The sequence below is a fragment of the Rhinoraja longicauda genome, chromosome 19 (genome assembly GCF_053455715.1).
Source record: "Rhinoraja longicauda isolate Sanriku21f chromosome 19, sRhiLon1.1, whole genome shotgun sequence".
In the NCBI taxonomy this organism is placed as follows: Eukaryota; Metazoa; Chordata; class Chondrichthyes; order Rajiformes; family Arhynchobatidae; genus Rhinoraja; species Rhinoraja longicauda.
In genome coordinates, this window is record NC_135971.1 from 5,692,769 (window position 1) to 5,707,551 (window position 14,783).

The 14,783-nt window shown below is 48.5% G+C and overlaps 1 protein-coding gene across 1 annotated transcript in view; it reads right to left on the minus strand.

The window, feature by feature from the left end:
- Window positions 1-204: 204 nt before the first annotated feature.
- The window catches only part of LOC144602606 (zinc-binding protein A33-like), a 313,416-nt gene continuing 298,837 nt past the window's right edge, over window positions 205-14,783 (minus strand). Inside the window, exons 7-9 of the mRNA XM_078415736.1 lie at window positions 7,774-7,892; window positions 1,369-1,951; window positions 205-217 (exon numbers count right to left, since the gene is read on the minus strand). Of these exons, the coding sequence (XP_078271862.1) occupies window positions 205-217; window positions 1,369-1,951; window positions 7,774-7,892 (715 nt within the window). The remainder of the gene's footprint in view (window positions 218-1,368; window positions 1,952-7,773; window positions 7,893-14,783) is intronic.

The following is a 14,783-nucleotide window of genomic DNA, read 5'->3' on the forward strand; positions in this document are numbered from 1 at the left end:
TGCTGTTTGTACAGAGCTTGTACGTTCTCCCCGTGACCGAGTGGGTTTTCTCCGCGTGCTCCGGTTTCCACCTGCAGGTTTGTAGGTTAATTTGTTTCAGTAAAATTGCAAATGGTTCCTAGTGCATAGATAGAATTATTGTACAGGGTGATCGCTGATCGGCACGGACACGGTGGGCCGAAGGCCTGTTTCTGTGCTGTGTCTCTACAACCAAATACTATAAACGAAACATAAAAAGACAAGAGGACACAAAACTGCTGGAGTAACTCAGCGGGTCAGGCACCAACTCCGGAGAACATGGATAACTGTGTTCTGCATAGATGCTGCCTGACCCACTGAGTTACTCCAGCACTCTGAGAAACGTCACCTATCCATGTTCTCCAAAGATGCTGCCTGACCCGCTGAGTTACTCCAGCACTCTGTGAAACGTCACCTATCCATGTTCTCCACAGATGCTGCCTGACCCGCTGAGTTACTCCAGCACGCAGTGTGTCTTTTTCCTTTTGTAAACCCAGTATCCACGGATCTTGTGTCTGCTGTTTGAAACGTATAAGATTATTAAGGGGTTGGACACATTAGAGGCAGGAAACATGTTCCCAATGTTGGGGGAGCCCAGAACCAGGGCCACTCTTTAAGAATAAGGGGTAGGCCATTTAGAACAGAGATGAGGAAAAACCTTTTTCAGTCAGAGAGTTGTGAATCTGTGAATTCTCTGCCTCAGAAGGCAGTGGAGGCCAATTCTCTGAAAACATTCAAGAGAGAGCTAGATAGAGCTCTTAAGGATAGCGGAGTCAGGGGGTATGGGGAGAAGGCAGGAACGGGGTACTGATTGAGAATGATCAGCCATGATCACATTGAATGGCGGTGCTCGCTCGAAGGGCCGAATGGCCTACTCCTGCACCTATTGTCTATTGTCTATTGCAGAGATCTCTGTACCGTGACGAGGAAACGCGGAGGGAACTCAAACACGGGTTATTTTTAAAGACTTTATTAAACGTCAAGTTAAAGGTGAAGAGTTACAAACGTGAGCGGAGCCACAGCGGCTGATGTGCGTGCCAGCGGGTCGCAGACTGGAGCCTGCGATGTTGTAATGAGGTGTTGCATTTTGTGACGTCGAACAAGGGCAGGACCCACAGAGTGAACGGTAGTCCTCTGGGGAGTGTTGTAGAGCAGAGGGATCTAGGAGTTCAGGGACATGGTTCCTTGAAGGTCGAGTCGCAGGTAGATAAGGCGGTCAAAAGGCTTTTGGCACATTGGCCTTCATCAGTCAGAGTATTGAGGATGGAAGTTGGGAGGTCATGTTGCAGTTTGGGGATTAAATGGGAGCCGTTCAGCGCCGACCTGTTGTCCACCGGGCTTCTGCCCCACAGCCCCTGAGCCCCGCTTCTGACGCGGTCCCGGGACCCGACCCTTTTACACACCCGAGCGGCACCGGAGCAGATTCTTAGCCACTGGTCTTCATCCCCAGGCCCCGAAGAAAGGATAAAGTTTCTCCGTGAATTTATTCCCAGTGAAGGTGTGGAGATGGGACTTGGTGTCCCGCGTCGTAAAATGAAACTGTCCCACACTCGTAACTGAGTATAAACTCCCACCCTCCCGGGGATGGGACGGGCGGGGAGAGGGGATGGAGAGGAGGTGACTGCATCAAACCTGTTACCCCACCGCCTGATTCTCCAGACTCCAGTCTCCGGGGACAGTGTGTCCCGTCCCTTCCTCTCCACAGGACTCTGCGGCGACTCCCAGACTCCAGCGCCGACTCCCCGCCACCTCCACCTCCCAGTAATGTCTCCCCGATGTGAATCCCTCCGATCCCAGCACACACGTCCAGTCTGTAAACCTCTTCCCGGTGTCAGGGAGACTCCTCCGGGGCCCGGTGTCCATCTCACCCACTTCCGATCCTCAGACACCTCGAGCCACGGATTCGCTGTTTCCACATCCAGGGTGACGGAGACTGGGGGGAGAAGCAGAGAATCAGAGAGTCCCCGGGGGTCGGGGGGAGACTCGGGCGGCGCGGCCCCGGGACCGGGGGAGAGGCCGCTCGGTCTCAGGAACAGGCGGGCGGACAACTGAAACCCTGCCCGGGGTTTCACCCACAACCACATCGGGTGGACAACAGACATCTCTCCCGGAGTTTTTAATCCAGGGATGGAGAGGGGAATTTCGTGAGGTGGGGGAGGGTGGACGGGGAGGACGAGTGCGGAGACAATAGACAATAGGTGCAGGAGTAGGCCATTCAGCCCTTCGAGCCAGCACCGCCATTCAATGCGATCATGGCTGATCACTCTCAATCAGTACCCCGTTCCTGCCTTCTCCCCATACCCCCTCACTCCGCTATCCTTAAGAGCTCTATCCAGCTCTCTCTTGAAAGCATCCAACGAACTGGCCTCCACTGCCTTCTGAGGCAGAGAATTCCACACCTTCACCACTCTCTGACTGAAAAAGTTCTTCCTCATCTCCGTTCTAAATGGCCTACCCCTTATTCTTAAACTGGCCCCTTGTTCTGGACTCCCCCAACATTGGGAACATGTTTCCTGCCTCTAATGTGTCCAATCCCCTAATTATCTTATATGTTTCCATAAGATCCCCCCTCATCCTTCTAAATTCCAGTGTATACAAGCCTAATTGCTCCAGCCTTTCAACATACGACAGTCCCGCCATTCCGGAAATTAACCAAGAGGACCTACGCTGCACGCCCTCAATAGAGAGTGAGGAGGATTGGGAGATTGTGGTGGGGATGGGGGAATGAAGCGGGCTATTCAGATATGGAGGCAGATCGGAGCAGGAGGATATAGAGGTGAGTGGTAATTTGAGGTTGTTAAAGAGGAGGTAGTGGTGCGTGGTGGGGTCGTCATGATCACAGTGAAAGAGGGCAGACACGAGGGGCCAGATGACCTGCTCCTGTGTTTTTTGAGTGGAGGGTGAGACAAAGTGAAGGGTGGGTTTGTTAATCAATTGGAGTGGGTGCAAAAGGGTTTACAACAACTTAAACGTGGAAGATAGTATTTCATCACTGCTCTCTGGTTGTGGTAGGATGATTCACTTCCCTGATAACAGCTGGGAACAAACTGTCCCTGAATCTGGAGGTGTGCGTTTTCACACTTCTGTACCTCTTGCCTGATGGGAGAGGGGAGAAGAGGGAGTGGCCAGGGTGCGACTCGTCCTTGATTATGCTGCTGGCCTTGCCGAGGCAGCGTGAGGTATAAATGGTGTCAGTGGCAGGAATTTCGGGTTTGCGGGAGAGCAGGGAGGAGAATCCAGAACGGGAATGACGGACTGCGCTTCCTGCAAATTGGCATCAGGACCCCGCGCAACTCCACCAACATCCAACAGCAGGGACAACACGCTGAACATCATTTAGATGCCAGCATACTACGGGAAACACGCGACTGCTTGGTCTGTGAGCAAAATCTGGAAATGGAGAACCTGCTTCCTGAGCTTTGCGGGCACCAACAAGACCGGTTAGAGAATACAATTTACCGATTTACTTTCACCAGACATGCTCTGTTTTTGGACTGCCCGCGGCGCGTAGAACCCAACGCCAGAGTGTTCACTTTAGTAACAACGTTCATCCAACAGCTCGTCTGTTGTGTGTACTGTAGTTGTGCTCAGTGAACTGACATCTCTACATACATTTTTAGGTATGTAAAGAGGAAAAAAATTGTAAAGGCAAATGTGGGTCCGTTGAAGACAGAAGCGGGGGAATTTATTATGGGGAACAAGAAAATGGCAGACGAGTTGAACCTGTACTTTGGATCTGTCTTAACTTAGGAAGATACAAGCAATCTCCCAGATGTTCTAGTGGCCAAAGATCCTAGGGTGACAGAGGAACTGGAGGAAATCCGCATTAGGCAGGAAATGGTGTTGGGTAGACTGATGGGACTGAAGGGTGATAAATCCCCAGGGCCTGATGGTCTGCATCCCAGAGTACTTAAGGAGGTGGCGCTAGAAATTGTGGACGCATTGGTGATCATTTTCCAATGTTCTATAGATTCAGGATAAGTTCCTGTGGATTGGAGGGTAGCTAATGTTGTTCCACATTTTAAGAAACGAGGAGGAGAAAAAACGGGAAATTATAGACCAGTTAGTCTGACATCAGTGGTGGGGAAGATGCTGGAGTCAATTATAAAAGACGAAATTGCGGAGCATTTAGATAGTAATAACAGGATCGTTCCGAGTCAGCATGGATTTACAAAGGGGAAATCATGCTTGACTACTCTTCTGGAATTTTTTGAGGATGTAACTAGGAAAATTGACAGAGGAGAGCCGGTGGATGTGGTATACCTTGACTTTCAGATAGCCTTTGACAAGGTTCCACATAGGAGATTAGTGGGTAAAATTAGAGCACATGGTATTGGAGGTAGGGTACTGACATGGATAGAAAATTGGTTGAGACAGAGAGCAAAGAGTGGGGATAAATGGGTCCCTTTCAGAATGGCAGGCAGTAACTAGTGGGGTACAGCAAGGCTCGGTGCTGGGACCGCAGCTAATTACAATATAAATTAATGATTTGGATGAAGGGATTAAAAGTACTCTTAGCAAATTTGCAGATGATACAAAGCTATGAGGTTGCAGGGTGACTTGGACAGGTTGTGTGAGTGGGCGGATGCATGGCAGATGCAGTTTAATGTGGATAAGTGTGAGGTTATCCACTTTGGTGGTGAGAATAGGAAGGCAGAGTATTATCTGAATGGTGGGTGACGTTTCGGGTCTAGACGCTTCTTCAGACTGATGGGTATCGACCCGAAACGTCACCCATTCCTTCTCTCCCGAGATGCTGCCCGACGTGCTGAGTTACTCCAGCACTTTGTGAATAAATACCTTTATTTGTACCAGCATCTGCAGTTATTTTCTTATATTATCTGAATGGTGTCAAGTTAGGAACAGGGGACGTACAACGAGATCTGGGTGTCCTAGTGCATCAGTCACTGAAAGGAAGCATGCAGGTACAGCAGGCAGTGAAGAAAGCCAATGGAATGTTGGCCTTCATAACAAGAGGAGTTGAGTATAGGAGCAAAGAGGTCCTTCTGCAGTTGTACAGGGCCCTAGTGAGACCGCACCTGGAGTACTATGTGTAGTTTTGTTCTCCAAATTTGAGAAAGGATATTCTTGCTATTGAGGGCGTGCAGCGTAGGTTTACTGGAGCGACTAGGCTTGTATACATTGGAATTTAGAAGGATGAGAGGAGATCTTATCGAAACGTGTAAGATTATTAAGGGTTTGGACCGTTAGAGACAGGAAACATGTTCCCAATGTTGGGGGAGTCCAGAACAAGGGGCCACAGTTTAAAAATAAGGGGTAGGCCATTTAGAACTGAGATGAAGAAAAAAAATTCTGTCAGAGAGTTGGGAATCTGTGGAATTCTCTGCCTCAGAAGGCAGTGGAAACCAATTATATGAATGCATTCAAGAGAGAGCTAGATAGGCTCTTAAGGATAGCAGAGTCAGGGGGTATGGGGAGAAGGCAGGAACGGGGTACTGATTGCGAATGATCAGCCATGATCACATTGAATGGCGGTGCTGGCTCGAAGGACCGAATGGCCTCCTCCTGCACCTATCGTCTATTGTTTGTACTGTGGTTGTGTTCAGGGAACTGACATCTCCAGCGGTATGAATACTGACTTCTCTAAATTCAAGTGTCGGTCGGTCGGTCGGTCGGTCGGTCGGTCGGTCGGTCGGTCGGTCGGTCGGTCGGTCGGTCGGTCGGTCGGTCGGTCGGTCGGTCGGTCGGTCGGTCGGTCGGTCGGTCGGTCGGTCGGTCGGTCGGTCGGTCGGTCGGTCGGTCGGTCGGTCGGTCGGTCGGTCGGTCGGTCGGTCGGTCGGTCGGTCGGTCGGTCGGTCGGTCGGTCGGTCGGTCGGTCGGTCGGTCGGTCGGTCGGTCGGTCGGTCGGTCGGTCGGTCGGTCGGTCGGTCGGTCGGTCGGTCGGTCGGTCGGTCGGTCGGTCGGTCGGTCGGTCGGTCGGTCGGTCGGTCGGTCGGTCGGTCGGTCGGTCGGTCGGTCGGTCGGTCGGTCGGTCGGTCGGTCGGTCGGTCGGTCGGTCGGTCGGTCGGTCGGTCGGTCGGTCGGTCGGTCGGTCGGTCGGTCGGTCGGTCGGTCGGTCGGTCGGTCGGTCGGTCGGTCGGTCGGTCGGTCGGTCGGTCGGTCGGTCGGTCGGTCGGTCGGTCGGTCGGTCGGTCGGTCGGTCGGTCGGTCGGTCGGTCGGTCGGTCGGTCGGTCGGTCGGTCGGTCGGTCGGTCGGTCGGTCGGTCGGTCGGTCGGTCGGTCGGTCGGTCGGTCGGTCGGTCGGTCGGTCGGTCGGTCGGTCGGTCGGTCGGTCGGTCGGTCGGTCGGTCGGTCGGTCGGTCGGTCGGTCGGTCGGTCGGTCGGTCGGTCGGTCGGTCGGTCGGTCGGTCGGTCGGTCGGTCGGTCGGTCGGTCGGTCGGTCGGTCGGTCGGTCGGTCGGTCGGTCGGTCGGTCGGTCGGTCGGTCGGTCGGTCGGTCGGTCGGTCGGTCGGTCGGTCGGTCGGTCGGTCGGTCGGTCGGTCTCTCTCGTTTGACTGTTCTGATTAAATTGTGCACTATATACCTCGCTGTCGCCCATTCCAAGGTAACAATGATCTACTCTACATTTTGCTTAATCGTCGTCCCCTTTCATCTCTCCTTTTCAAATCCACATGTATTGTTTCCCTCTCCACTGACTCTCAATCTGAAGGAGGGTCTCTACCCGAAATATCACCCATCCCTTCTCTTTAGAGATGCTGCCGGTCCAACTGGCCACTCCAGCATTTTTTGTCTATCTTCGGTTTATACCATCATCTGTAGTTCCATCCCACACAATGAAGAATATCATATCATATCATATCATATCATATATATACAGCCGGAAACAGGCCTTTTCGGCCCTCCAAGTCCGTGCCGCCCAGCGATCCCCGTACATTAACACTATCCTACACCCACTAGGGACAATTTTTTTATTTTATTTTTTTACATTTACCCAGCCAATTAACCTACATACCTGTACGTCTTTGGAGTGTGGGAGGAAACCGAAGATCTCGGAGAAAACCCACGCAGGTCACGGGGAGAACGTACAAACTCCTTACAGTGCAGCACCCGTAGTCAGGATCGAACCTGAGTCTCCGGCGCTGCATTCGCTGTAAAGCAGCAACTCTACCGCTGCGCTACCGTGCCAATACTTGGCGAGTCGGATTTGAAGATAATTCCAAGGCATGTTATACGGACATTAAACGCAAGAGGGTATCAGTGAAACATAGAAATATAGAAACATAGAAAATCGGTGCAGGATTAGGCCACTCGGCCCTTCGTGCTTGCCAATTCCAGCCAATCTGACACCATTCAAATAATAATCTGCCTTATTGTTATTGACACCAAAGTGTCAACCTCACATTTATCCACATTATACTGCATCTGCCATTCATCTGCCCTCTCACCCAACCAATCCAAGTCACCCTGCAGCCTCGTAGCATCCTCCTCGCAGCTCACACTGCCATCCCGCTTTGTGTCATCCGCAAACTTGGACATGCTACATTTAATTTCTTCGTGTAAATCATTGATATATATTGTAAATAACAGGGCTCCCAGCACCGAGCCTTGCGGCACCCCACTAGTCACTGCCTGCCATTCTCAAAAGGACCCGTGAAGTGAGGGGGACCCCTGTTGGACAAAGGAAGTAATTCATGCCTGGAACCACAGGCAGTTGAAGAGCCCAGTCCAGTATTAAATATACACTGGACAGGTAATTAATACTTAAAGAACTATAACGGTTTAAAAAATGTTTACCTCTCTTAATGCCATCGGGCACCTCGCTGAACACCGTGTTCAACAAAAATGGGTGATCGTACTTTCCAACGGCCAGGGCACCGTCTGCTACTGACAGCATGTGCTCATCATCACTTATCCTGCATGAATCACACACCCGGTTATAAGACCCGCATCAATAATTTCTGGCTTACTTTCCAAAACAGTGCAGAGAGACTCACCTCCTCTTCTGACGAGTTTCCTCCTGAAATATAAAACATCAGAAAGATCAATTAATTTACACTGAGCGTCCACATCGTGACAGCAGGAATATCAGCCAAATTGTCACCATTTTCCGACACATCACAGCACTTAATGATGGCGCTGCGCCCCATCGGTGCAGTATTATGTATTAATTACATGTAAAGTGTATATTTAATACTGGACTGATGGGGCGATTCAACCTCCTCTGGTTCCAGTCGTGAATTACCTCATTTTTCCAACAGATGTCACCCGCTCTTCACTGTTACCCTCTTGCGTTTAATGTCTGTGTTACATGCCTTGGAATTTTCTTCTATCCTATTCGCCAAAGATCATGCATTGCCACTTCAAGCGCCCCCTGATTCGTCTTGCACCCTGTGGGTCAGCAAGAGGGGACCCATAGTGTCTACCAACCTTTGTCTCCACAGAGATCATGTTGCCAGCTTGTGACTAGATGTTCATATCAGACTAAGAGAAGGCCAGGCTTGGACAACCTGGAAAATATGACTGGGTCAATGTGATAAGCACAACTTCTGTTCCCGATAAAGATTCAGCTCGCCCTGCGATTGAATGGGGTGTGCTAATGTGAGTGAGGCAGTAATATGGCCCCAGAACAAATAAATAATTTATTTGGAGACACAAGGTGCTGCACAGAGTGGAACCATAATCAGGCCAGCCAGCATCTGAGGAGGGAAATGTACACATGACGCATGTGGTCAGGAGTCTCTTTCAATCTTCTGGAATAGATGGGAGAGACAATAGACAATAGACAATAGATGCAGGAGTAGGCCATTCGGACCTTCGAGCCAGCACCACCATTCAATGTGATCATGGCTGATCATTCTCAATCAGTACCCCATTCCTGCCTTCTCACCATACCCCCTGACTCCGCTATCCCGAAGAGCTCTATCTAGCTCTCTCTTGAAAGCATTCAGAGAACTGGCCTCCACCGCCTTCTGAGGCAGAGAATTCGGTAGATTTACAACTCTCTGACTGAAAAAGTTTTCCCTCATCTCTGTTCTAAAAGGCCTCCCCCATATTCTTAAACAGTGGCCCCTGGTTCTGGACTCCCACAACATTGGGAACATGTTTCCTGCCTCTAACGTGTCCAACCCCTTAATAATCTTATACGTTTCAATAAGATCCCCACTCATCCTTCTAAATTCCAGTTTATACAAGCCTAGTCGCTCCAGTCTTTCAACATACGACAGTCCCGCCATTCCGTGAATTAACCTAGTAAACCTATGCTGCACGCCCTCAATAGCAAGAATATCCTTCCTCAAATTTGGAGACCAAAACTGCACACAGTACTCCAGGTGAGGTCTCAGTAGGGCCCTGTACAACTGCAGAAGGACCTCTTTGCTCATATACTCAACTCCTCTTGTTAAGAAGGCCAACAATCCATTGGTTCTCTTCACTGTCTGCTGTACCTGCATGCTTCCTTTCAGTGACTGATGCACTAGGACACCCAGATCTCGTTGTACGTCCCCTTTTCCTAACTTGAAACCATACAGATAATACGCTGCCTTCCTATTCTTGCACCAAAGTGGATAACCTCACACTTATCCACATTAAACTGCATCTGCCATGCATCCGCCCACTCACACAACCTTTCCAAGTCACCCTGCAACCTCATAGCATCTTCCTCACAGTTGACACTACCACCGAGCTTTGTATCATCTGCAAATTTACACAATGGTACTTTTAATCCTTTCATCCAAGTCATTAATGTATATTGTAAATAGCTGCGGTCCCAGCACCGAGCCTTACGGTACCCCACTAGTTACTGCCTGCCATTCTGAAAGGGACCTATTTATCCCCACTCTTTGCTTTCTGTCTGTCAACCAATTTTCTATCCATGTCAGTACCCTATCTCCAATACCATGTGCTCTAATTTTGCCCACTAATCTCCTATGTTGAACCTTGTCAAAAGCTTTCTGAAAGTCAAGGTACACCACATCCACCGGCTCTCCCGTCAAATTTCCTAGTTACATCCTCAAAGAATTCCAGAAGATTGGTCAAGCATGATTTACCCTTCGTAAATCCATGCTGACACGGAACAATCCTGTTACTACTATCCAAATGTTCCGCAATTTCGTCTTTTATAATTGACTCCAGCATCTTCCCCACCACTGATGTCAGACTAACTGGTCTATAATTTCCCGTATTCTCTCTCCATCCTTTCTTAAAAAGTGGGATAACATTAGCTACCCACCAATCCACAGGAACTGATCCTGAATCTATAGAACATTGGAAAATGATCACCAATGCGTCCACAAGTTCTAGCGCCACCTCCTTACGTACTCTGGGATGCAGACCATCAGGCCCTGGGGATTTATCAGCCTTCAGTCCCATCAGTCTACCAAACACCATTTCCTGCCTAATGTGGATTTCCTTCAGTTCCTCCGTCACCCTAGGATCTCTGGCCACTAGAACATCTGGGAGATTGCTTGTATCTTCCTTAGTGAAGACAGATCCAAAGTACCGGTTCAACTAGTCTGCCATTTCCTTGTTCCCCATAATAAATCCCCCGCTTCTGTCTTCAAAGGACCCACATTTGCCTTGACTATTTTTTTTCCTCTTTACATACCCTCGTACCTCATCTTTTCTCCCCGTATTGTCTTCTTAGTCATCTTCTTTTGCTCTTTGAAAGAGTCCGAATCCTCTGGCTTCCCACTCTTCTTTGCTTTGTTGTACTTCTTCTCTTTTATTTTTATGCTGTCCTTAACTTCCCTTGTCAGCCACAGGTGCCTCTTACTCCCCTTGGAATCTTTCCTCCTCTTTGGTATAAATTGATCCTGCAACTTCTGCATTATTCCCAGGAATACCTGCCATTGCTGTTCCACCATCTTCCCTGCTAGGGCCTCCTTCCAGTCAATTCTGGCCAGCTCCTGCCTCATGCCTCTGTAACCCCTTTGCTATACTGTAATACTGACACTTCCGATTTTCCCTTCTCCCTCTCAATTTGTAGAGTAAAACTTATCATATTGTGGTCACTGCCTCCTAATGGCTCTTTTACCTCGAGTCCCCTTATGAGATCAGGTTCATTACACAACACTAAATCCAAAATTGCCTTCTCCCTAGTAGGCTCCAGTACAAGCTGTTCTATGAATCCATCTCGGAGACACTCCACAAACTCTCTTTCCTGGGGTCCATTACCAACCTGATTTTCCCAGTCTACCTGCATGTTGAAATCTCCCTTAACCACCGTAGTATTACATTTGCGACATGCCAATTTTAGCTCCTGATTCAACTTGCACCCTATGTCGAGGCTACTGTTTGGAGGCCTGTAGACAACTCCCAGGGTATTTTTAACCTTACAATTCCTCATTTCTATCCATACGGACTCTACATCTCCTGATTCTATGTCACCCCTTGTAAGGGAGAGAGCTGGTAAAGAGATGGGAGGGGGAGGAACAGGGACAATAAATGGCAAGGGATAGGTGAATTTGTGTGAGGAGGGACATATGACAGACTGATGTGCTCAGGAAGATAAATGGCGAGTGCAATGGAAGTGATGGTGTGGAAATCAACAGGAGAGAATGTGCTGGGTTCACAGTAGGAAGGGTTGGGGGGTCAGCGGTTGGAGAAGGGGATGCAACATGGTGACGGGGTCTGGGGATGAAAAGATGCCTGTGGGGAACAGTTGAAAGAACTGGGAGATCTGAAGGGGATAAGGTTTACCTGTAACAGGAGAATACAATGTACATGTCGTTGGGTTGTCGTCTGCTCAAAATATGAGGTGTTCGTCTTCCCTACCGACTGGTTTGTTTCAATCAGCCCTGAATTATTGGGAAATTCTGCATTTATCGCAAACTGTTACCCACTGTTTTGTCATTGAATCAAATTGAATTTGTAACCTACTACCTTGAGAAATATCAAACTGTCCATTTGATTAATCCGTTCCTGTAGCTTTAAGAGTTTCTTTTGAATAGAGTTTATCTCCTCTTGAATCGCTCGTAGATTATTCTCCATTGGATTTAGAACGCTCTCCTCGTCTTCCCGGAGATCCTTGAGAAAGAGCCGCTCTTTCTCATTGAGAATCTGGCGCAGTTCAGCAAATACCAATGTGATGTAGGTCAACAGGTTCTGTGACTGCTCCTGTCAAATGAAAGGTGAAGGTGAATATTATCGAGCCTGGAATCTAAGACAATAGCACAAGATGAGAGAAGGGAGTGTTTGCTAGTGCTGTCGGGGAGGATTTAAACTAATGTGGCAGGGGGATGGGAGCTGGAGCAGAGAGACAGAGGGGTGTAAAATGAGGGTAGAAGCAACAGGTAGCAAGGTGAAAAGTAAAAGTGGCAGGCAGACAAATCCAGGGCAAAAATCAAAAAGGGCCACTTTTCAACATAATCGTACAAGGGGTAAGAGAGTTGTAAAAACAAGCCTGAAGGCTTTGTGTCTCAATGCAAGGAGTATACGTAATAAGGTGGATGAATTAAATGTGGAGATAGTTATTAATGATTATGATATAGTTGGGATTACGGAGACATGGCTCCAGGGTGACCAAGGCTGGGAGCTCAACATCCAGGGATATTCTATATTCAGGCGGGATAGACAGAAAGGAAAAGGAGGTGGGGTAGCGTTACTGGTTAGAGAGGAGATTAAAGCAGTGGAAAGGAAGGACATTAGCTTGGAGGAAGTGGAATCGATATGGGTAGAGCTACGAAACACTAAGGGGAAGAAAACGCTAGTGGGAGTTGTGTACAGGCCACCTAACAGCAGTAGTGAGGTTGGGGATGGCATCAAGCAGGAAATTAGAAATGCATGCACTAAAGGCGCAGCAGTTATAATGGGTGACTTCAATCTACATATAGATTGGGTGAACCAAACTGGCAGGGGTGCTGAGGAAGAGGATTTCTTGGAATGTTTGAGAGATGGTTTTCTAAACCAACATGTCGAGGAACCAACGAGAGAACAGGCCATTCTAGACTGGATATTGAGTAATGAGGAAGGGTTAGTTAGCAGTCTTGTTGCGCGAGGCCCCTTGGGCAAGAGTGATCATAATATGGTAGAGTTCTTCATTAGGATGGAGAGTGACAAAGTCGATACAGAAACAAGTGTTCTGAACTTAAAGAAATGTAACTTTGAGGGTATGAGGCGTGAATTGTCCAAGATAGACTGGCGATTGATGCTGAAAGGGTTGACGGTGGACATGCAATGGAAGGCAATTAAAGGTCGCATGGATGAACTACAACAAGTGTTCATCCCAGTTTGGCAAAAGAACAAACCAGGAAAGGTAGTGCATCCGTGGCTAACAAGGGAAATCAAGGATAGTATTAAAACAAAAGATGAAGCATACAGATTAGCCAGAAAAAGTAGCATACCAGAGGACTGGGAGAAATTCAGAGTCCAACAGAGGAGGACAAAGGGCTTAATTAGGAAAGGGAAAATAGATTATGAGGGAACACTGGCAAGGAACATAAAAACAGACTGCAGAAGCTTTTATAGATATGTCAAGAGAAAAAGATTAGTTAAGGCAAATGTAGGTCCCTTGCAGTCAGAAACAGGTGAATTGATCATAGGGAACAAGGAGATGGCAGACCAATTGAACAAATACTTTGGTTCTGTCTTCACTAAGGAAGACATAAACCGTCTGCCGGAAATAGCGGGGGACCGGGGGTCTAAAGAAATGGAGGAACTGAGGGAAATCCAGGTTAGTCGGGAAGTGGTGTTAGGTGAATTAAATGGATTAAAGGCAGATAAATTCTCAGGGCCAGATAGGCTGCATCCCAGAGTGCTTAAGGAAGTAGCCTCAGAAATAGTGGATGCATTTAGTGATAATTTTTCAAAACTCTTTAGATTCTGGAGTAGTTCCTGAGGACTGGAGGGTAGCTAATGTAACCCCACTTTTTAAAAAGGGAGGGAGAGAGAAAACGGGGAATTATAGACCAGTTAGCCTAACATCGGTAGTGGGGAAAATGCTAGAGTCAGTTATTAAAGATGTGATAGCATTACATTTGTCAAAGTGGTGAAATCATCGGACAAAGTCAGCATGGATTTACCAAAGACAAATCATGTCCGACGAATCTTATAGAATTTTTCGAGGATGTAACTAGTAGAGTGGATAAGGGAGAACCAGTCCATGTGTTATATCTGGACTTTCAGAAGGCCTTCGACAAGATCCCACATAGGAGATTGGTGTACAAACTTAAAGCACACGGTATTGAGGGTTCAGTGTTGAGGTGGATAGAAAATTGTTTGGCGGACAGGAAGCAAAGAGTAGGAATAAACGGGTCCTTTTCGGAATGGCAGGCAGTGATTAGTGGGGTACCGCAAGGCTCAGTGCTGGGAACCCCGTTATTTACAGTATATTAATGATTTGGACGAGGGAATTGAATGCAACATCTCTAAGTTTGCGGATGACACAAAGCTGGGTGGCAGTGTTAGCTGCGAGGAGGATGCTAGGAGGCTGCAGAGTGACTTGGATAGATTAGGCGAGTGGGCAAATGCATGGCAGATGCAATATAATGTGGATAAATGTGAGGTTATCCACTTTGGCGGCAAGAACAGGAAAGCAGAGTATTACCTGAATGGTGACCGATTGGGAGAAGGGGAGATGCAACGTGACCTGGGTGTCATGGTGCACCAGTCATTGAAAGCAAGCATGCAGGTGAAGCAGGCAGTGAAGAAAGCGAATGGTATGTTGGCATTCATAGCAAGAGGATTTGAATTTAGGAGCAGGGAGGTTCTGCTGCAGTTGTACAGGGCCTTGGTGAGACCGCACCTGGAGTACTGTGTGCAGTTTTGGTCTCCTAACCTGAGGAAAGACGTTCTTGCCTTAGAGGGAG